At 35.9% G+C, this 21710-nt stretch overlaps 4 protein-coding genes across 5 annotated transcripts; 3 read left to right on the top strand and 1 right to left on the bottom strand.

The window, feature by feature from the left end:
• Nucleotides 1-329: 329 nt before the first annotated feature.
• On the top strand, nt 330-8481 carry LOC111299483 (N-alpha-acetyltransferase MAK3-like). Its single transcript, XM_089747457.1, has 6 exons — nt 330-548; nt 728-852; nt 1077-1133; nt 6213-6438; nt 7291-7466; nt 8059-8481. The coding sequence occupies exons 1-5, from the start codon at nt 434-436 to the stop codon at nt 7323-7325; spliced, it is 558 nt and encodes a 185-aa protein (XP_089603583.1). The 5' UTR covers nt 330-433; the 3' UTR covers nt 7326-7466; nt 8059-8481.
• Nucleotides 8482-9133: 652 nt separating this feature from the next.
• Nucleotides 9134-11189, bottom strand: LOC111299479 (uncharacterized). Its single transcript, XM_022894692.2, has 2 exons — nt 10797-11189; nt 9134-10309 (listed from the first exon to the last, which is right to left on the bottom strand). The coding sequence occupies exons 1-2, from the start codon at nt 11160-11162 to the stop codon at nt 9356-9358; spliced, it is 1320 nt and encodes a 439-aa protein (XP_022750427.2). The 5' UTR covers nt 11163-11189; the 3' UTR covers nt 9134-9355.
• Nucleotides 11190-14224: 3035 nt separating this feature from the next.
• LOC111299484 (uncharacterized) lies at nt 14225-18858 on the top strand. Of its 2 annotated transcripts, none has more exons than XM_022894695.2 (9): nt 14225-14546; nt 14716-14762; nt 14998-16254; nt 16644-16732; nt 17187-17289; nt 17370-17474; nt 17788-17908; nt 18188-18364; nt 18547-18858. In XM_022894695.2, exons 1-9 carry the CDS (start codon nt 14372-14374, stop codon nt 18699-18701), a joined length of 2229 nt encoding a protein of 742 aa, XP_022750430.2. In that variant the 5' UTR covers nt 14225-14371; the 3' UTR covers nt 18702-18858. The 2 variants fall into 2 exon arrangements, with proteins under 2 accessions (XP_022750430.2, XP_022750431.2); XM_022894696.2 differs by having other exon boundaries at nt 18188-18336.
• Nucleotides 18859-19007: 149 nt separating this feature from the next.
• On the top strand, nt 19008-20270 carry LOC111300918 (light-regulated protein, chloroplastic-like). Its single transcript, XM_089747458.1, has 3 exons — nt 19008-19424; nt 19737-19895; nt 20026-20270. The coding sequence occupies exons 1-3, from the start codon at nt 19240-19242 to the stop codon at nt 20099-20101; spliced, it is 420 nt and encodes a 139-aa protein (XP_089603584.1). The 5' UTR covers nt 19008-19239; the 3' UTR covers nt 20102-20270.
• Nucleotides 20271-21710: the final 1440 nt, after the last annotated feature.

The following is a 21710-nucleotide window of genomic DNA, read 5'->3' on the forward strand; positions in this document are numbered from 1 at the left end:
CGTACACTTCAACTTTTTTTTTTTCAATTCATTTTTTTAATCTTCTTTGGCTGTTAGGAATCCAGAAAGAGAGGAAGAGATCTATTACCCACATTATATTTCGATTGAATCTTTAAAAATTCTTCTTCAAACCCAAACTAAACTTGCAATCAAGCAATTGGTATTAAAAAAAAAAAAATGGCAATTCGCAATTCAACCAATGGTTATGGGCCCATAAAAAACCAAATGGTTGTAGATTAGTTTAGTTCCAAAAGACCAGATCGACTAGGCCCAGTGAAATGATGCATTTGCTGTAGTAGGCCTCTATTTTAAGGCTCAAAATTCTATTGAAGCCTACGTAGATTAATTAATTATTAGCTAAAACGAAGAGACTGATTTGGGGCAGCAGAAGAAGAAGAAGAAGAAAGGCGGGGAAGGGGAGGAAGCCAAAACAATGGAAGCAAGCTCCGAGGAGAAAGCGGAATTTGAAGAAGAGGAGATAAAGTATGTGAGCTATGAAGGAGAGCATCACCTGCCTCTCATCATGAGCTTGGTCGATCAAGAACTCAGTGAGCCTTACTGCATCTTCACCTACCGATATTTCGTCAATCTTCGGCCCCAACTCTCCTTCCTCATAATCTCTTCTTTCCTTTCTTTTCTTTATGTTTTCAAATATTATTTGTGCTTTTGCACAATGGGTTCCATCCAAAATTTCATTTTTTTTCTTTCACTTGATTATTAAAAAAAGAACAGGCTTTTCACAAGGGTAAATGCGTGGGAACTGTGGTGTGCAAGATGGGAGAGCATAGAAATACTTTCAGGGGCTACATTGCCATGTTAGTTGTAATCAAGCCTTATCGTGGAAGAGGCATTGGTAATTTCTTTTTTCTTTGTATGTCATTCTATTTTACTGCTCTTTAATGCGTGATAATTCTTTTCTTTAAATTCTTGAATGGGTTGGATTCTTTCGACTGAAAGTTAAAAAGTGTGTATCACATGGGTTTCTTGTCAACTGTTAACACCTGTTCATATCTCAATGGCTTTATAGTTCATGTAAAATGTAGATACTGACTTTTGATGCTTTTGCTCATGTTGCGGCCACTGAACTTGTTACCAGATCAATTAGAATGATGATGGAATCAGACTATGAAGAGGTACGGGATTTTTCATTCTTTATCATGGTGATATCATTTGTAATTTGATTTTAATGCTTATTTCTGTATCTCCAACCTCTAAATTTAAAAAATGCAAAGTACGATAAAAGTATGAATTGTTAAAGTGTTGGTTTGTTTCCTTCATTTTCAGAAGGATAAGATGCTATGCTAATGTTTGTGTGGGAAAACACTTATTTACAGCTGGTTGTAATCTTGTAATCTGTATATTTATATTTGTATCTCTAGAATTAGGTATTTGTATCCCTAGAATTAAGGAAGATTTAGTTTCCTAGTTTAACCCCTAGTTAGTTGTATATAAACCTAAGATTCTTGTATAATTCATATAAGCAGTTTTTCAATATACATTCAGTTTCCACATGGTCTCAGAGCTTTAGGCTCTTCTGGGGAAGCAAAATTTTCAGCCTTCATTGCTGACTTTTTTAGGCCTTCATTGCCGAATCCTGTTTAGGCCTTCATTGCCGAACCCTTTCAAAGAAAGATATCACTACACCTCAATTTGAGAAAATGTTAACTGGGAAAATCACTAGAGTACTACAGATGTCTCAGAAACAAGGAGAGTTCAACAGGGAAGAGATTGAAAAGCTGAGAAACTTATTGAAAATCCTTGAAAAGCCTACTATGGTATGTTCTTTGGGTAAAGTTTCTAGTTCAGGTAAAGCTTCTGGTTCTCATGGATTAAATGTCTCGGCTAAGCCTATTACGAGTTCTTGGGTCATTGACTCAGGAGCCACAGACCACATGACACATTCTTCACAAAAGTTTAGTACATATAACCTGTGTCCTAGTAATAAGAAAATTGTTGTTGCTGATGGTTCACTTACCACAGTGGCAGGATTAGGAGATGTTCAAGTTAATCCCTCGTTTGTTCTAAAAAATGTTCTTCATGTTCCTGGATTATCTATTAATCTGATATCTATACAAAAACTTACCAGAGATATGAATTGCAAAGTAACTTTTTATCCCTCTTATTGTGAATTTCAGGACCAGAGTTCGGGGAAGATGATTGGACTTGCTAAGGAGAAGGATGGACTATACTATCTTGAGACATCAAATAGCACAAGTAGTATCAAAAATAGTTTACCTTTGTCATTTCTTTCTGAAAAATCTTCCAATAAAGACAAAATTTGGCTTTATCATTTTCGTCTTGGACATCCTTCTTTTGGAACCTTGAGAAACATGTTTCCTTCTTTGTTCAAAGGATTAAATGTTGAAGATTTTCATTGTGATATTTGTGAATTTGCAAAACATAGACGTGTGTCTTTTCCAATCAGTAACAAAAGAAGTTCTACTCCCTTTTACTTGATTCATAGTGACATTTGGGGTCCCTCTACAATTCCTAATATTTCTGGTGCGAGATGGTTTGTTTCATTCATAGATGATTGTACTAGGGTCTCTTGGGTTTTTTTACTTAAATCCAAATCAGATGTGAATAGTGTGTTTTTAAGCTTCCAAAACATGATCCAAAATTAATTTGGAGTGAGAATCAAGAGATTTAGGTCTGATAATGCAAGAGACTACTTCAACCATAGTCTATCCACCTATTTTCAAAAAGAGGGGATTATCCATGAGTCATCTTGTGTTAATACTCCACAGCAGAATGGAGTGGCAGAGAGGAAAAACAGTCATTTACTAGCCACAACCCGAGCCTTTCTTTTTCAAGCAAATGTACCTAAATCTTATTGGGGGGAAGCTGTTCTCACTGCCACATACATTATAAATAGGTTACCTTCAAGAGTTTTGGGATTTAAAACTCCTATGGAACTACTCTCACAATTTTATCCCAACCTCAATACCACAAACAATCTCACACCTAGGATATTTGGTTGTACATCATTTGTTCATGTTCACAGTCATAACAGGGGAAAGTTGGATCCAAGAGCGATTAAGTGTATTTTTGTGGGGTATTCTTCAACTCAAAAAGGATATAAGTGCTATCATCCTCCTACCAAAAAATTCTATGTGTCTGCAGATGTCACTTTTGAAGAAAATAAACCATTTTTTACTCAACCTTATCTTCAGGGGGAGACTTCATTCATGGAAGATAAGGATAAAGACTTCTTTTTGCTTGATTTGCCCCCTTCTTCAACATTTACACCCATTAATTCTTCTGAGTCGAAACCTGTTTCTGCTGAGCCCAAGTCAAACACTGAATTTAAGTCTGAACCCATTCCAAATACAGAAGATGTGACAAAGGATAATATTATTCTTGATTCTATGAAGGAATTACAGGTGTACTCAAGAAGAAAAGTTCCAGATCCTGAACCAGTGCCAGTCCAAGAGCCTGATCCTAACTCTGGAAATGAGGTAACTACAGTTTTTGACTCTGTTTCTCAAAATGAGCATGAATCTCCTAAAACTATAACCAGTGATTATGATTTGCCTATTGCCATTAGGAAAGGAACCAGAGAATGTACCAAGCATCCACTATACCCAATATCTAATTTTGTGTCATTTGAAAAATTCTCACCATCCCACAAAAATTTTCTTGTGAGCCTAAACACTATTTCTGTTCCAACTACATTATCCGAGGCATTATCCAATGAGAAATGGAGGCAAGCCATGAAAATAGAAATGGAGGCCTTAGAGAAAAATCAGACATGGGAACTGGTAGAGTTGCCTAAAGGAAAAAATTCAGTGGGGTGTAAATGGGTTTTCACCGTAAAATACAAGGCAGATGGTACTGTTGAAAGGTATAAAGCCAGGTTAGTGGCTAAGGGCTACACTCAAACTTATGGAGTGGATTACCAGGAAACCTTTGCTCCAGTTGCCAAGATGAATACAGTTAGAATTTTGTTATCATTGGCTGCAAATTACAATTGGCAGCTTCAACAATTTGATGTAAAGAATGCTTTTCTACATGGTGATTTGGAAGAAGAAATATATATGAAGGTTCCACCGGGATTTGAAGGTCATCTAGAAGCAAACAAAGTATGCAGGCTAAAAAAGGCTTTATATGGCCTTAAACAGTCTCCTAGAGCTTGGTTCGGGAGATTTGCCAAAGTGATGCTAGTAATGGGATATAAACAGAGTCAAGGAGATCACACATTGTTTATCAAGCACTCTGATTCAGGGAGAGTCACAGTTCTATTAGTGTATGTTGATGATATAATTGTAACTGGAGATGATGAAAAAGAGAGAGAATCTCTAAAACAGTGTTTGGCTAGAGAATTTGAGATAAAAGAGCTAGGGAGATTGAAGTACTTCCTAGGAATTGAAGTAGCTCACTCACGGCATGGTATTTTTATCTCACAACAGAAATATGTGATGGATCTTTTGAAGGAAACTGGGAAGCTTGCATGTAAACCTGCAAATACCCTTATGGATCCTAATCATAAAATTGGAGAAGCTAATGAAGATGCTGCTGTAAATAGAGAGATGTACCAAAGATTAGTTGGAAGACTCATTTATCTCTCACATACTAGACCTGATATAGCATATGCTGTGAGTGTGGTAAGTCAATTTATGCATAATCCTAAAGAAGTGCACCTACAGGCTGTCTACCGTATATTGCACTATTTGAAGGCCAATCCTGGGAGAGGTATCTTATTTAAAAGAAATTCGGGGTTAGTTCTAGAAGCATATACAGATGCTGATTATGCAGGTTCAGTAACTGATAGAAGATCCACCTCAGGCTATTGTACTTTCTTAGGTGGTAATCTTGTGACTTGGAGGAGTAAAAAACAGAATGTGGTGGCAAGATCAAGTGCTGAAGCAGAGTTCAGAGCAACGGCTCAAGGGATTTGTGAACTACTATGGTTAAAGATTATCTTAGAAGACTTGAAGATCAAGTGGGATGGACCAATGAGACTCTACTGTGATAACAAGTCTGCAATAAGCATTGCTCACAATCCTATACAACATGACAGAACAAAACACATTGAAGTAGACCGGCATTTCATAAAGGAGAAACTAGATAGTGGGTTGATTTGTACACCTTATGTATCAACCAAGGGTCAACTTGCAGATGTGTTGACTAAAGGTCTCAGCAGTGCAACATTTCAAGGAATTATTTCCAAGCTGGGAATGGAAAACACCTATTCACCAGCTTGAGGGGGAGTGTGGGAAAACACTTATTTACAGCTGGTTGTAATCTTGTAATCTGTATATTTATATTTGTATCTCTAGAATTAGGTATTTGTATCCCTAGAATTAAGGAAGATTTAGTTTCCTAGTTTAACCCCTAGTTAGTTGTATATAAACCTAAGATTCTTGTATAATTCATATAAGCAGTTTTTCAATATACATTCAGTTTCCACAGTTTGGTGTAAGGTGAATTTAGTCGCTATATGTGTTGTTAGCATGCATATGAATTGCATCTTTCTTGTAGGCTTCTCTCTTCATATATGCTGATGTCTATTGTATTGTAAACTTTTACATTGTAAACCAGTTAATTCTATGGAGATATCTCCACTTGTCAATCAATTAACCTTGTTTATGTTCCTAAAGTCCCCCTGGATTGGCTAGTTTAGTGCTTAGTATTTGCTATCTGAACTCTAAATTGATGGTTTTAAGTGGCCATTCAAGTAGTGACGATATCCCTTGATCCTCTATTCGACCAAAGTGGATCTTGAACATGAATCAGAAACCCTATTACTAAATCAGCATTGGCACTACTTTATCTGTTTCTGCATTTGAATTTTACTTTATTTTATCAAGATGACATCTTATTTCAAAACTTTGATAATGTTTGAGATGTCATGGCTCTGATTTGGGGATTTCTTTTATTGTTTCTCAACCTAATAACACCTTCCATCTATTTTTGCCTTGTGAATATTGGTGCCTATTTATATCCCTGTTCTTGGTACTCTGTTGATTCAAATAGGTGGAAAGAGTTCTAACAGTTTTACTGTTTGCAGAGGGATCTTTTCAGTTAGAAAAATTAGTTTAAAACATAAGAATTTGAAAAACAAAAATTTTGAGTATTTTCTTCACTACTCTTAAGTAGGTTGTATGGGTAATATTATGTTGTCATAAATTTTAGTTTGTTATAGTTTATGGGAGGTTTGAGGCAATGATGAGATTCAGAAACTGATTACCCCATGTATTACTATTTTGAAGGTTACACTGGAAGCAGAAGTCACGAATAAAGGAGCACTGGCACTTTATGGCCATCTTGGTTTTATAAGGGCAAAACGGCTTTTTCACTACTACTTGAATGGAGTGGATGTTTTCCGTTTGAAGCTATTATTTCCTCGCCAAGAGTTGCACTATTCTGTACCCGTTATGACAAACAGAGACGAAGTCATGAACATGCTCATCTGGATAGCACTTGAAGAATGTTCAGGTGTTGGTCATGGCTTGTGATTTAGATTTTAGATTTCATACTTATGGGTGCATAACTGTTGTATTTTCCACCCTTAAGTTTGTTCATTACTAGATCAAGTATAAAAGTTTAATGATGACTTTTTCTTTTTGAATGGATAGTGAGGATATACATTAAACTTTTATGAATTTCCTTTATGTTAGCAAGTCTTGTTCATGGTTCTTGCAGAACCGTACATATAAGATACTTGCATAAGTTACAATCATTAGATGCATTATGTATGCTATATGCATATGTGGTACAATCAAAATATGTACAAGACCCAAGCAACATATAGAGTAGGTTTACAACTAGCATATACAGAACAGAAAGTAGAGGTAATAGCATACTACAATGTAAGCACAATGAATTGGGAAGGACGGAGGAGGAGGGAGATCAAAATCCAAAAGGAAGGAAGCATGCAACAGTAAAAAAAAAAAAAAAAAAGAAAATACTTCTAATACATGTATTGCAAGTCTATGAAAGTTGCACTGAATATAAAGCTCATCCTTATGTGCACCGTGATGTGGCAGGTAAAATTTTAGAAATAGGGAGGCTTAATTGCTTATACCATACTCTTTTTTCTTATCATTTAAGCATCTTGCTTAATAGTGCTCCTCTACTTCTTCAATTCCGGATTAATTGAAGCCAAACTTGCTGTCTTTAAATGTGGTCTAAGTTGCCTGAATTGTACATCTCAGAGAGGATTGAAATATCGACTTGAGATTTCTTATTACAGCAAGAAAAAACTAATCTTCTCATTTCTTATTTGATCCTGTGATGAATTCTGGTTGAAACATGTCCAAATAAAATCTAACTGACATGAATTTGCAGGTCTTCCATACTCTGAAGAAAGGATGAGCTGTTAGATCTTGGGATTTATTGGTGCCCCTGTTTGTGAATACATTGGAGTACTTACGAGGACAGAAGAGCCGGACAGTGTCTTTGAGAATAATTACATTTTTTACATTGATTGCTTGCAAACTATGAGAGGGCTTGGTGGCAGAGAGGTATAGTTAGTCTCTCTAGCATAGTATTACATCTAGCTTTGCATTTCAAGTCGTTGAGTATTTAGTTCAGTACAATAATGACAGTAAACTACAAGAAGTTGTTCAAATGCCACCCTTGCAGCAATGTTAGGTGATTCTGATTTATTAAGTTTACAATTATTGTAATATCCATGCAAAGGTCACATCCAAAGGGGCCCAACCTTTAATTGTTGTAATATCTAAGTTTATAATTGTCAGTTCCCTATTTAATGGTGAATTTGAAATTCATCTTCTTATAGCCTTAAAAATATATAGGCATAGACAGAGTGAATCTTACCTAATTTGTGCATAATGTGTGCATTTCATTCTCTCAACTTTTATAGCAAATCAAATCCATATCCATCTCTCAAATTCATCTTTCCGAACATAGCATTATATTATTTCACAAATTATGATAATGCGTGGAGCTCGAGTCAACTTTTTGGGCTCATGCATCATTGATATATCTATAGGTCTTGTTATGATTTATTTATATTTCCCCCTCTTGCATTACCTGGAAATTTTGGCTGGAGTTTGGCGTGATCGGACCCTATTTTGATATTCTTGGTTGTAGGAGCTTAGTTATGACTATGGCTGTGCCCTTGATAGCGTTTATGGTCCGGATTGGGAGGTAAAAAGGATGCCATGCTACTGTGGAGCAGAAGATTGCAGAAAGTGCTTTTTCTAGGTGCTGAATTTTCTGCTCATTTGTGTCACGCTTTTCATGGCAAATTGAGGGCAATATATAGGTTTCCCATGGTTTTGTATATGATGAGGTGCTGCTGCTTGTTCCTTTTTATGCCAATGTTTGTTGCAAGTGTAAAACCTTGTCCCCTACACTATATACAGATTTTAATAGATCATAGCCCAAGGGAATTGATGAAAAAGAAATAGCAACATTTTGTTGAAGATCAGTTGTAATTTATGCAATATTACTGATAGATAGATAGGTACCTAGTTCTGGTTGTAAGACATTTATGCATGGTGCTTTTGCGATTTGTACATATGGGTCATCTTTTTCCTGCATTTGCCTTCCTCTATAAGCTTATTTTATTAAGCTTGTAGTGAGACAACATTTAGAATGTCTCCTTTTTATGCTTTAGAAAATGTATATTCCTTGTTATTGTTGATTGGAAGGGAAATTGATGATATGAGAATGCTAGATTATATTCATATACTGCTTGTAAGGGTTTTTTTCCCTCCTTGGGTGAGTTATTTCATTCATCCTAAAAGTGAGTGGGAAATGGCTTCCTCTTCTAATTCTAAAGTAACTGTGGAATGTGTTACCCAGCTTACATTCCATTTCAGGTTAATCAAATTTACAGAATAATCTAGTTTCCATTCCGTTTCATGTTAATCCTCCAATTACAGAATAGTGCGTACGCTTTATTTCCCTTTTCAAGCAACCAGAGCTTCGTTCTGTAGATGATGGTCAGGCAGGCATTAGAACGATCATGCCACCAGGATATGGTTCTCGTCTAGTGAATGTTCAAATGGAGTGATACCAAATCATGAGAAAATAAGAGGGAGAAGGGGTTCACCTTGCCAGACTACATAATCTAAAAGGATGAGGTTATTATTAATCAGAGGCATACATCAGTTACAAAAATACAGAGAATTAAAACTTGCTGATTAGCCAAGGAAAAACGTAAAAAGAAAATATTGAATCATATAATTAAGTCAAAGTAAAACAGTTTACCCTCTCAAGCTCTCTTTCTTTTATCTTTACCCAGTTTTCTACATTTAAGTACAAATAAGCGAAAGAGAACTTGAGAGGGTATACAAACAAGCTTTCTCTGTCGCCGACGATCCATCTAAAAGGAGAAAACTAGAATAGTTCAAGTCAGAATTCCATTATAAGTGATCTAATATTAATTATGGAACTCCAAGCTAGATTTCATACGATATTGCCGGCCTGGTCTCTCTGAGATGTTTCTCTTGTCAACAATTGCTTGTGATTCATCTTCATCCATTGCACAAACTCCATCAATGGTATCCTCAGCTGCAATTCCAATTGGCAAGCCTCTTCTATGCATGGCCTCCTTGTCAGTATCTTCCCGGATTTGTTTTGACTCACTGCAACTTTCTCCCATGATGATGTCACAAGCTTTCCTCCTCGGTATAAAAGTTATTGGTTTTGCAAGATCACTTGGAGCATCATCTGCCTGTGGCTCTGTAGCATTCGACCTCTTAACCTGCTTGACAAAGGCCATATATGCTTGCCGATTTGATTCATCATCAACATCACTAGAGTCAAAAGTATAACAAGTATATTTTGAAGGGTTACGCATATAATCTGGAATTCCAGGAGGATAGTCCTGAGGCAAAGTAGACACCTCATTGGAGATCATAGCTTCCTCCTCTGTCAAGCAAGCTTCCCTTGGGACATTATTGGTTCTTTCAGGCCCTTCACTGCAATCATTTTTACAATATTCAGAATCAAATCGAACGCGTTTCTGTGACTTTGGATTTGACTCAGCATCCTTTCTCTTCAGAATGGATTTCAGGTTAACATCCTCAAAGGTGCTAAAGTGAGCATCCACGCCAGCCGTTGCATCACTATCAGACACCTGCAACGAATCAATCTTTTTAGCAGCTTCAGCATCTTCTTCAAGCCTTTTCTTAGCAGCTTCTTCATCTTCCTTGAGCCTAAGTTTTGCTGCAATGTGATTGGCACGTGGATCCCTACTGAAATCCCTGAATGTAGTTGGAAGCACATTGCAAGAATCTGCATCTATCTCATAGTCATTTACATCCTTCATGTAAAGGCGATCTCCGCTCTTCTCCCTGCCAACAGCCACTTTATCATACTCATCTTCCTCTTCCTGCAGAACAACCCCAGAGAGATAATGGCAGATCAGACCCTAATCTACAACCTTATAAGAATCCTAAGATCTGAGACAATATGATAAAACCAACAAGTTAAACCGAAGCATCTCCCTTCCGTAGCATGCTCATATGCATTTTATGGTTATTAGACAATGCGACATTGCCACTTACAATTAGTTTGTGAATTTTGCAACTCGGGTTTTGCTATTTCCTACTCGTAATTAAATTTCGACATAAAGGAAAGAAAACCATACTCGAATTAAAAAAAAAAAAAAAAACCCAATTCTTTTTTAGGGGGAGAATTAAAATAACTCCAATTCACTTCTTATATATGCTTTTTACTAGTCCTAATAAAATTCATTCAAAGATTTAACTTTGTGAAAAAGTTTTTAACTTTGACATTTTCCCAGTAGAAAAGGCATATCCCTACAAACATAACTAGCTAGCTCAATTATATCATCAATATTCATTGAAAAAAGTAACCTCATAATCAAGAGTACAGTCCCTTCCAATGGAAGACTTAATCTCCCACTCTTCATCATTATAATCCTCTGGTTTAACACCTTTACTCGACGACTCAAGTTCTTCTTCTTCCTCCACATCCTCGTCGTCCAGGTCATCCAGATCCTTCTCCAGCTCCGCACGGAATTTAATGGGCTTCTTCTTCTCAGGAGAGTTCTCCTCCGATTGGGGACTCTCCTTGTCTCGGTTCCACTCTCGTTTCTCGATTTCATCGTCGGTGAGGCTCCAAAGAGAGCTCAAAGACTGCGACTTTGAATTTGTAGAAGAAAAGGATGAAGCTAGGGAGCCGAAAGCTTTGCCGACTCGGACATTGAAGCTGTCTTCCATGATGGTAGGGTTGAATTGAAATATCAATATTGGGACGCAAGGTATGGTCTTTAAATAGAGCGTTCATGAAGATTTGGGTATGGAATGTGGATAGAGTTGCGACCAAACAGGCATGATTGGCCCATAACAATGTAGCCCAATAATGCTTTGCGGAGGAGGCCTGGGCCTTTCTTTCAAAACGGTAAATCCATGGCTTGTTGTTTTTCAGCTTTGAGCTTGATGCATAAAACGCTAATCAAATCTACTTGAGTATTAGTAGCAGATAGACAGAAGGTGAAGTAGAGATGACCATTGCATTTTGGTAAACCGAAATGAAAGTGTAAATATAAGAAAATTAGGAGTAGTTATATATGTTTATCAGGTTTAATTAATTGATAATTGGATGAGATGTCATATTCTCGGGCATTAAGAGTAGTTCTATTTGTTTATAAGCTTTCCTTGGACTTTATAGCTTAATTAGCATGCCGCTAACATCTGTATTTCTGTAGTAAATTATGACATGCAAGCTGCTTGTCATTTCCTTTTCCTTCTAGCTTATATTCCTTTTTTATTACAGGATGATGAAAAAGTGCCCCTTAGGTTGAATCTGTGTACAAAGTTTACAATTCAAATTACAATCACGGACACATTTTTTGTCGCATTGTGTTTATCATAATTATATATATAACGAAAATTATTGTGATCATCAAAGTTATGAATTTTTTTTTTATTTTTCACAATTTACTATAAAATATAGTAATTATAATTATAATAATAAAAATTAGTGCTTATAATTTTTAAAGTAATTTATGATATTTTAATTTTTATTTATAAATTAAAATAATTTTTTCATGTTTTGTAGTTATAATTTAAAATAAAAATGCATTTTATAAATATTTTTATTTATTATATGCATAAAATTCAAATACATAAATATTATAAATACATATGATGAAAAATATATATCTTATATGAAGTTAATTAATATTATAATTAATTTAATTAAAAAATTAGTGATGAATGTTTTAGATATTTTTATAACATATGTTTATTGGGAGAAGATGATAAAACTAACTGATTGATTATGGATAAATATATTTTATTATTATATCAAATTTTCAAATGCAACATTTTAAAATAATTAAATTAAACCAAAATAATATAATAGTAGCAAACTAATCTTTATTAACTAATAAAAATATACAATTAGCAATAACATTAATAATATTAAAATTATATAAAAAAAACTACTAATTACTTTAAAATTATGGTAAAAAAAATAAATCCATTAATTAATAGCTCAATTCTCCTTAAATTTTCATCAAAATCAATAAAAAAATTTTAAAAATATCCAATTTCTCACCGAATCATTTATTTTTTTTTTTTATATTTTCACCTAAATAAGAAAAAACATAATACAATGTATTTTTAAATGTTACATGTACTTAAATTTTAAGTTAAAAAAATAAAAATATTATGAATGATTGATTTGGCTCAACTGAACCGAAACCCATCAAACATTTCGCTCATTCTCTCTAAAAATTTGATTGACATATCCTATGCTTTCCTTATCCTCTAACTTCTTTCAAGTTTCATCCGCGATATTTTTGTTTTCTTCCTCAACCCAAGCCATTGACAATGTTACTATTGAACTCAAGACTCTCATCTTCTTATTTTGACGGTTAAAAAATATTTTGCTTCTTTTTAATTTTCAAAATCTGAGATAATTATTGATTGGCTTTAACAATATATTCTTTGATCTTGATTGAAGTTTGTATTTACTAATTAAGTTAAAAATTTAAAGGTTTTTATTGTTTAGAATATGATTTTTTATATGAAATTTTTTAATTACTAAAAAAAAATAAATTTTCGAATTATATTTTGAACTGAAAATAATAATTGTGGTTATAACATCTCGTTATAATTATTATTGTCCGTTACACAATTATTTTACTACCGTAAACAGTTGTAATGATTGTAAATTTCATTTACAATCTAATTTTAAGTATGTAGCGATGACGGAGACTACTAAACTGTGAAATAGCGGCCGTGATGCTGCTATACAATCACTATTTGAAACCTTGGGTTGGCCTTTCATACTTCGTTTAAATCATCTGGTACATGCTTTGAGAAAAATTTCACCCAGGATTTGCCTTTAATATCAATGGCTTTCCACTTGAATCTCAAAAGAAAAGGGAGTGGTTTTCCACACTTTAGGAAAAGTGCTACCATAGACTCAGTTACTGAAATTTAAAATATCTTTTGGTGGCTCCTTTGTTCTAAGCCCGGCAGTTCTCTACAAATAGCTTTCCCATGTTCCACAAATTCTAAAAATTGCTTTTTTTTTTCTGCAAATGGTTTTCAAGGTGAGCCAACCCTGTGAGTGCGACAGTGCAGAAAAGACCATGATTATTATTTTTGTATAATCCACAAACTCTTCTTCGCACTGTGACTGTTTATTATGCCCGCAGATGTTTGTAAATGAGAAAATTTTTCTCTTTTGCCATGTCATAATCTTTGTCATTGTCATGCATGAATTTGATATTAATAGGCCACATAGGATTCTGATGTACCAAACTCAAAAGTCAGTCAAAATGAAATATAATGTAATGTAATGGGATCATGTTGTTTGCAACTCTTAGTTGTTCCTTAAGAATTAGAAGCCAAACTTGTTAGAGCAAACAGAAGATCGAGATCGGCGACATCTGCATCACACTTTCACAATTGCTAGAACCAGATAGGCAGGCAGCCGCATGACGATGACTTTTACATTACTGTCATTTGCATGAACCCACGTCATCAAAAAGAAAACAGAAAGCTAAAAAACACTGCTCAATTCTCCAGATCTTTCATGAGCAGATGGAGATTACTCCGAAACGGAAAAACAAACATAAACAGGGTGAATCAGAGGTGCTCCTCATGACAACTAAATAATTAATCTCATCCTTCTGACAACAAAAAAAAGAAGAAGAAACAGGGGAGGAAGGGATAATTAGAGGCATAAAAAATATTGCAAGGGTATTAAAGTAATTAGACGAAACCAACATGTCCTAAAGCGACGCTAAAGTCGGTCAAGATGCGGCAGATTCTCTCTCCTGTTTCCCTCAAACGCAAAGACGAAAAAGAAAAGATTTTGGATCTGAAATAATAATGCGTGAAAAGCCCAAAGGCTGAAACGCCAACGCCATCGCAGAACAAAACACTCTCAAAACAAAGCTTTGAAATTTTTCATGTCCATCTTGCCCTCAGAAGCTCAAAGTTCCAAAGCGTCGTCTTCTCAATCTCTCTCTCAAAACCCTAATTCCAATCATGGCAACTACCAACCCTCTCCTCCTCCAATCTCCTTCGGATCTCTTCATATCTCTGATCCTCCCCCTCCCTTCCCTCTCTCCAATTCCCCTCCAGGTATTCCCTGCGTAACTATGCGTCAATTTTCTATTTTTCCTTCTCCTTCTTCCAATTCTTCTTGTTCGTTTGATTCTTCCACGAATCCTAATCTGGGTTTTTCTTTTTTTTGTTCGTAATAAAAGCTTGTCTTAAAATCTGAAACTCATACGCACTGTTTTTTTGGCAGGCCCCTTGGCTTCCGCTGCACAAGGTTCAGCTGGATCCTCCAAAGAGGTAAATTTCATACTAATGCTCTTGGATGCGATTTATTACCTATCCGATTGCTGTTTCTTTCCTAAAAAAATAGGGTAAATAGTAAACTTTACAACTGTTGTGTATGCGTCCTTGTCAACCATTAGGGAACTCAACAGAAAACATTGGAATCGAAGATACATGATGTTTTAGATGTAAAAGTTTGTCCTTTTATTGGTAATAAGTTAAAAATGACTTGCTTTTCTGTTCGGCTTAGGTGAGTGAACTAGACACGCCAATTGGTAAGAGAACTTCACTACACGAAAACAGGGGGACAAATTCCCAATCTAAAGGGAAAATGTCCGCAGACATGGTTTCTACTCAAAATCATCGAGGCACTGGGCCTCATGGAAGTGCTACACATTCGGCAGGAAGAAGAGCTCAGATGATGAATGGTAATCACTTGCTGAATTTTCATTATGACCCTATTGCTCGCTCTCGTCCGCAACCACGGGGTCCTCCTCCAAGAATGCAGCGGAAGATAAAGCCTTATAACAAAGATTTATTCCTTCAGGCAAATTTCAAGTTTGTTGTGTTGGATACCAGAAGATACATGCCTGAATCGATGGATCCAGATAAGATGTTGCTATGGGAGGATATTATTTGTGTGAGGTATTCTACTCCATTTCCAGTGCAGTGTCCAATTTGTTTGGAATACCCTCAATGCCCACAAATAACCTCATGTGGACATATTTTTTGCTTCCCATGTATTCTGCAATACTTGTTAATGGGTGAGGAGGATCAGAAAGGTGAGTGCTTCAGAAGGTGCCCTTTATGTTTTGTGATGGTATCCCAGAAGGATCTGTATACCGTCCATATTGAGAATGTTAGACAATACTCTGTGGGTGATACCATAAAGTTTATGCTTCTAACGCGACAAAAAGATTCATTTGTTCCATTTCAGAAAAGTAAAAAAGAGATGATTACCATGCAGTGTGGTGAAAAGGACATATATGATCCCTTTTCAAAGTTTACATTTACGTCAGATGTTGATCTGTCAGTCAGACAAGCGATGTCAGATTTAGACAGCTGGTTGGCCAGAGCAGATTCAGGACTTGTTGATGATTTGGAGAAGCTTCCATATGTTTGTGCTGCAATGGAACAATTAGAACAAAGGAAGAAGTATTGGAATGAGCACCGAGCCTCTGATAGCAATAAAGCTAGTATAAACACTATTTGTATGGTGGAGTCTCATGGACTTTCATCAAATGCATCCAAGGCTAATGTTAATAGACATGGTTGTGGAGGGGGAACACTATCTTCTGGGGCTGATGAGCAAAATAAGTGTCTATATAGCTCAAAAACAGACATGTCAAATGCAGGGAGTGGTTTGGATCAAAGTACTGTTGTTGCTGAACCACTAGAAGCCCAAGACACATTTTTATCTTCATCATATGAAGAAAGCAAGAATTTGCAAGAGTGCTTAGGTGGCTTCAGAGATGCAAAGGACAATGACTCTTATACCTTCTACCAGGTGACTATAATTTAAGATGGTAGTTTAACTTCTATATTTATCTTTTGTTATTACAATTTTATATTGGCTGGGAAAGGAAAGAATAATTTTAGTTGTGAATATTTTATATTAGTTCACTATGTGGCCATCTTCCTATTCAATAAAGTGGGAAATGATTTTTTATGGCCCTTTTTTTAATAAGCTACAAGTCTACGATATATTAGAGTTATAATGCTATTTGAGAGATTTTCTGTTCTAATTAGCTTGCTTAGTTTTATTTATTTCTATAATGTGTGACAGCTTAAGCATTTGCATCTGCTAGTACTGGTGATAATGAATGATGTTATGACTCTTAAGTGTTAAATATTTACCTTTTGTAGTTTCTTATCTTTCGCTTCTATTTGTTACAGGCAGTGGATGGGCAGAACATCATTCTCCATCCTTTAAACGCGAAGTGTCTCCTACACCATTATGGAAGCTATGATTCATTTCCACACAGGTTTGACGGAAGCCATGATTTATTGGTCACCATGTGTCTTAAGATATGGGACAATGAAATTTAGAAATATATGGAATCATTGACTGGGAAATTGAAATATAAAAGGAGCATTTGGAAAATCACTATTTCTTGGTGCTATCTATTTTTTGTGGATTGCATGCTAATAAGACTTGTATAACTCCAGGCCTTTCCTATCTGTTGTGTGTGTATGTGCTTCTTCCCAAATGGTTAAAAAAATGTGCATCATGACATTTGGAAAAATACTATTTCTTGTTGCTATCTATTTTTTGTGGATTGCATGCTAATAAGACTTGTATAACGCCAGGCCTTTCCTATTTGTTGTGTGTGTGCGCGCTTTTTCCCAAATGGTTAAAAAATGTGCATCATTACAATTTCTTTTTGATGGCCAGTATGTTTCAATTTAGTCTTTTTAATCGGTACTTATTAATTGCAGAATAAGTGGAAGGATTTTAGAGTTGGAAACCATCACTCAATCAGAGGCAATGAGGAGGCGTTATCGATACTTAAGTCATTTTTCCTTAACGACAACTTTTCAGGTATGGTTTTATCGCTGCGTGTTCTGATTCCAGATCTTGCTTTGTCTATCTTTTTCAAAAGAATTAGCCTTCTGTTTCAGCTTTGCGAAATTGATTTGAGTGGAGTTCTTCCTCCTGATTCTTTGCTTCCATTCATGGATGAAATCAAGAAGCGTGAGAAACAGAGGAAGCAGCTGGCTAGAAAGGTACGATTATATGTGCATTATCATTTTAATACACTTACCACATGCAAGCTTTAATGTTATTGGTGGAATCCAAGTCTATTAGGTGACTATTGGTTGCTTGATTTAAAACTGAAACATTAATTCACTTGTTATGGTGTTTAGCAAAGCCATTTAAGTTTAGAGTCAAAAGGGGGTTGTTTTAATGGTCAAGGACTGTCATTATGGGTTATCATAAATTGTAGTTCAAGGTTTTTCTGTTATTTTATTTTTTTTGGAGAAAGTGTAACTTGAGTTTGTACATGCTTTTAGAATAATTTTTTATTCTTATTTATAGGAGCGAAAGGAGAAAATCAAGGCTGAAGTTGCTGCTGCAGTGCAATTTACACCCATAATATCCAGTTTTGGGCAGTCCTCTTATGATGATTCCCCTACATTCTCTATGGATGACTTTGAAGGTAATACTGTGTTTGATTAGGTATAATATCTTGCATTTGGTCTTATCAGTATGCCTTGCTTTTTAATTTTGAAGTTTTTGTCATGTTTGATCCTTCTGGACCCAGCAACATTATGAGAAACCTGTACTGTGTTGCAATGGTTTTCTCATTAAGCTGGTTGGTTCCGGATTTGCTATATTAAAGGTTGTTCTAGTTGGTCTTTTATTTGCTACTTAAAGTTTTCAATGCGTGAATATATCATTACCTTATATTATGTTTTTTAATGTTCTCCTGTGTCAGCCCTTCGAAGTTCTACTGTGATATCATCAAATCCCTCAGTTCCTGGGGAGAGGCAACTGTTCTCAAACGTTACAAGGCTTGGTTTTGCTGCTGCACATGATTCTCCTTCATTGAAAATGGGGGAAGGAAATAGCTTGCATAACAATGAGGTGGCAACTGATTCCGCAAGTGTAGCTGGTGCTGCTCTGATGCTAATATTTAATGTTATTTGTTCTAGTTGATATTTTGAAAAGGATATGATCCAAGTCTTCTCTTTCTCCAGTTCTGCAGATCTTGATATTTTGAAAAGGATATATCATTAATCTGTTTCTCAAATTCCTCAACCCTAGGCTAACCTTCTCTCTTTTGTGTTTCTTCAGGCTCAAGGAATTCTGTCCCAACTTCTTTTGCCAATGTAATATCTAGAGCAAAGGCTGTTGAAAATTTGGACACCCCTAATATGAATGAGATGGGAAAGAAAGGAAAGAAAGCAAGTCGGGTCCTATTTTCAACAGCTGGTGGTCGACGCTATTGATATCTAGGCTTGAACTCAACTCAACTTTCTTTAGCTTCATATAATCAAAGAAAAAAGAATCAACTCTGTTTAGCTTCTATCTCATCTTTGTAAATTAACATGACTGGTTTTAGGTGACATTGGAAGAATAAAATTTAAACATTTTCTGTTATGTAAATCCATCGTTCAGTGCTTCTTCTTCCTTTTCCTTTTCCTTTTAATAGTCAAAACTTGCTTCATTTAGCCATCATGTCAAATTATCATGCCTCCCGAAACATGACAAGAGAAGACAGATATTTTTCATGCATGGATAAGATTCGCGGAAATATCTTAAAAAGTTCCGAAATATCTCCAATATGATTGAAATAGGCCAAAGTTTCTCCTCCTCTTAAGACGTTGCTGGTTGCCCATCGAGTAGAAAAGGAACCCTAACCCAGATTGGGTGGCAAATATCTTGCTCTCTCTAACCTCCTAGCCTATAAATTGAATTGCCTCTCTCATTGAAATTTATTACTCACTACTTTAATTTGATAATTACAACCATCCAATTTAGTCGAAAATGCAGGCAGTAGCTTTGAGCATTGCGCCACCCCTTCTCCCTAATTTCTCTCCCTCCAAAAAACTTGTGGTAAGTTCCTCTCCAAGGCAAGGCCGCTCAATTGCTTCCTGTAGCGGTCGCGTTTCATTCAAAGCAACCGCCACCAGCTATGACACTTACACAGTTGACTACAGCTCTATGCTCTCGTAAACCTTTTTTTTTTTCTTTAAACTAGGCTAGATAGATCTGCTGGCTGCTTAAACAATACTAATACTAATTGAACCATAAAAAAGGCAATCGCTAGAGCTACGCCACCTAGCCTAGGATATATTGTAGGATAATTGTAAATAAACTATCGCTTGTTTTGGTCAACTATAACTGGAATTTATACTATATGCCACGCCATACGGTGATCAGCAAAATTTCTACGTACTTTAATTTGTGTTTCCAGTTATGATCTTCTTCTTAATTTGTATATGAGCTCCGTTGAACACCAAAGCAATTTGCACTTATGGCAGTGTGTTTCCGGCAGACGCATGTGAGACAATTGGCGGAGATGCGTGTCGGGCAAATATATACCCTGAAGTAAAGCTACAGTCAGAGGCCAGAAACGACTTTCCAAGGACCGTAACAGAGTTGATTGACAGAGAATATCTCGAGTACAATCATGCAAAAACGTATTTTCTCAAGAAACCAAATCTATTCTATAATTAATTATCATTTTTCACAATATCAGTGACTGAAATTTTAGAATAGTTTCATATTCTTTGCAGTAACGTAACGATAAGTAATCTGTTCCACATGCAGAGTTTTCTGTGCTGAGGCTTGCGATGATCTGGGTGGAGAATTCTGTGGCCGAGAGTATCAAAGGGAAGTGTATTAGAAACAACTGACCAATCCATGTGGTTCTAGTGTCCAGTAACACCAGGATCGTTCAACATTCAGGATTTCCTATGTATATATACTTGATTTTTACTTGTCTATGTAACTACTTATACTTTCCTTAATGATATATAGTTCCATTTGGATAAGAAAAGAATAAAAATTCTATACGTCTTTGCAACAGCTGCCAATAATGTTATGTACAGTACAATAATCAAGTTTCTTGAGTCTTACCGGCAGAGAACCATTCAGTCGATTGAGAAAAGCTTCTTAATTATATATAATTAGAATGAAGTCCCAGAGGCTGTGAATTATTCTCTTGAAAAGCTACATGGTTTTGATCTATAAATAAGCTTGACATGCTATAACTGCCAACCATGCAAAAATAAGAATTATAAGATATGCTGCACCTAGCTATATCACAAATTATGACAGTCCATTTTTATTAATATCAGGTGCGACAAGCTAATTTGAAAAGTGCATCAACAAGTAATTACTGATATTTTTTGATGCGACGGATCAATAATGATGATGTAAAGTTATTATGAGATACTATCCGGTCTGGAGGCCCGAAGCCTGCCTTTCCTTCACAGTTTTATCCTTCGAAAAAAGATGTTTAGATAGGGCAAGCGTGACCCACCGTTGCTTATAAAAGATGCCATTTAACGTTTTCATGATATGCCTGAAAGGAATATAGTCTCTTGGCCCTGATCTCAGCCCATGCTCAAAATTGTGATGGTGACCCGACCCTTGACTCGTTTGAAATGACGGTTCAGTCAGATTTCCAGCCAGATTCTGTTAGATTATTCAGTCTTTTATCTTCTTGCATTGTGGGCTTGTTCAAGAAGGGTTAAGATATTTCAGATCCATGACTCAAATCCGTCACCTTGTTCCAACGAAGGAACATTATGCATCTATGATAGATATGTTATGGCGAGTGAACGGTTTAATGATGCAGAAAAGTTGATGGCTGAAAGCCATTTAATCCTGATGAGATTATGTGGTCATCAGTTCTAAATTCTTGTAGGACTAGTAACAACCAAGAACCCGCCATGAAAGCAACAGACCAGCTTTTCAGAATGGAGGTGCTTAGAGATGCCACTGGTTATGTCAGCATGTCTAATATTTGTGCAGCAGCCTGCCAATGGGACAACGTTGGGAAGGTAAAGAAGACAATGAGGGAGCGTGAAATTAGAAAGGTTCTAGCTTATAGCTTGGTTGAAATAAGACACAGGGTTCATGTGTTCTCAGCAAATGTTGTGTTACATCCTCAAACGGAGGGAATCCGGAAAAGATTGATACGTTGTCAAAAGAAATGGAAAAGGAAGGTTACAAGCCTGATATAAGTTGTGCCCTTCATCATGTTGATGAGGAAATCAAAATTGGGTCTCTTAAGTACCACGGTAAGTGGCTAGCAATTGCTTAAGGGTCACCGCCTATACTGGTGATGAACTTACGGGCATGCACAGACTGCCATGCTGCAATAAAGATAATCTCAAAGATTGTTAGAAGGAAAACTACAGTGAGGGATTCAAACAGGTTCCATCATTTTAAGGTTGCGATCCGTTCTTGTGGAATTATTGGTGAGTTTATAGAGGGGTTATTGCCTT

This window comes from Durio zibethinus, chromosome 18 (assembly GCF_047325235.1).
Source record: "Durio zibethinus cultivar Kanyao isolate XHJ-2024 chromosome 18, ASM4732523v1, whole genome shotgun sequence".
Taxonomy (NCBI): Eukaryota; Viridiplantae; Streptophyta; class Magnoliopsida; order Malvales; family Malvaceae; genus Durio; species Durio zibethinus.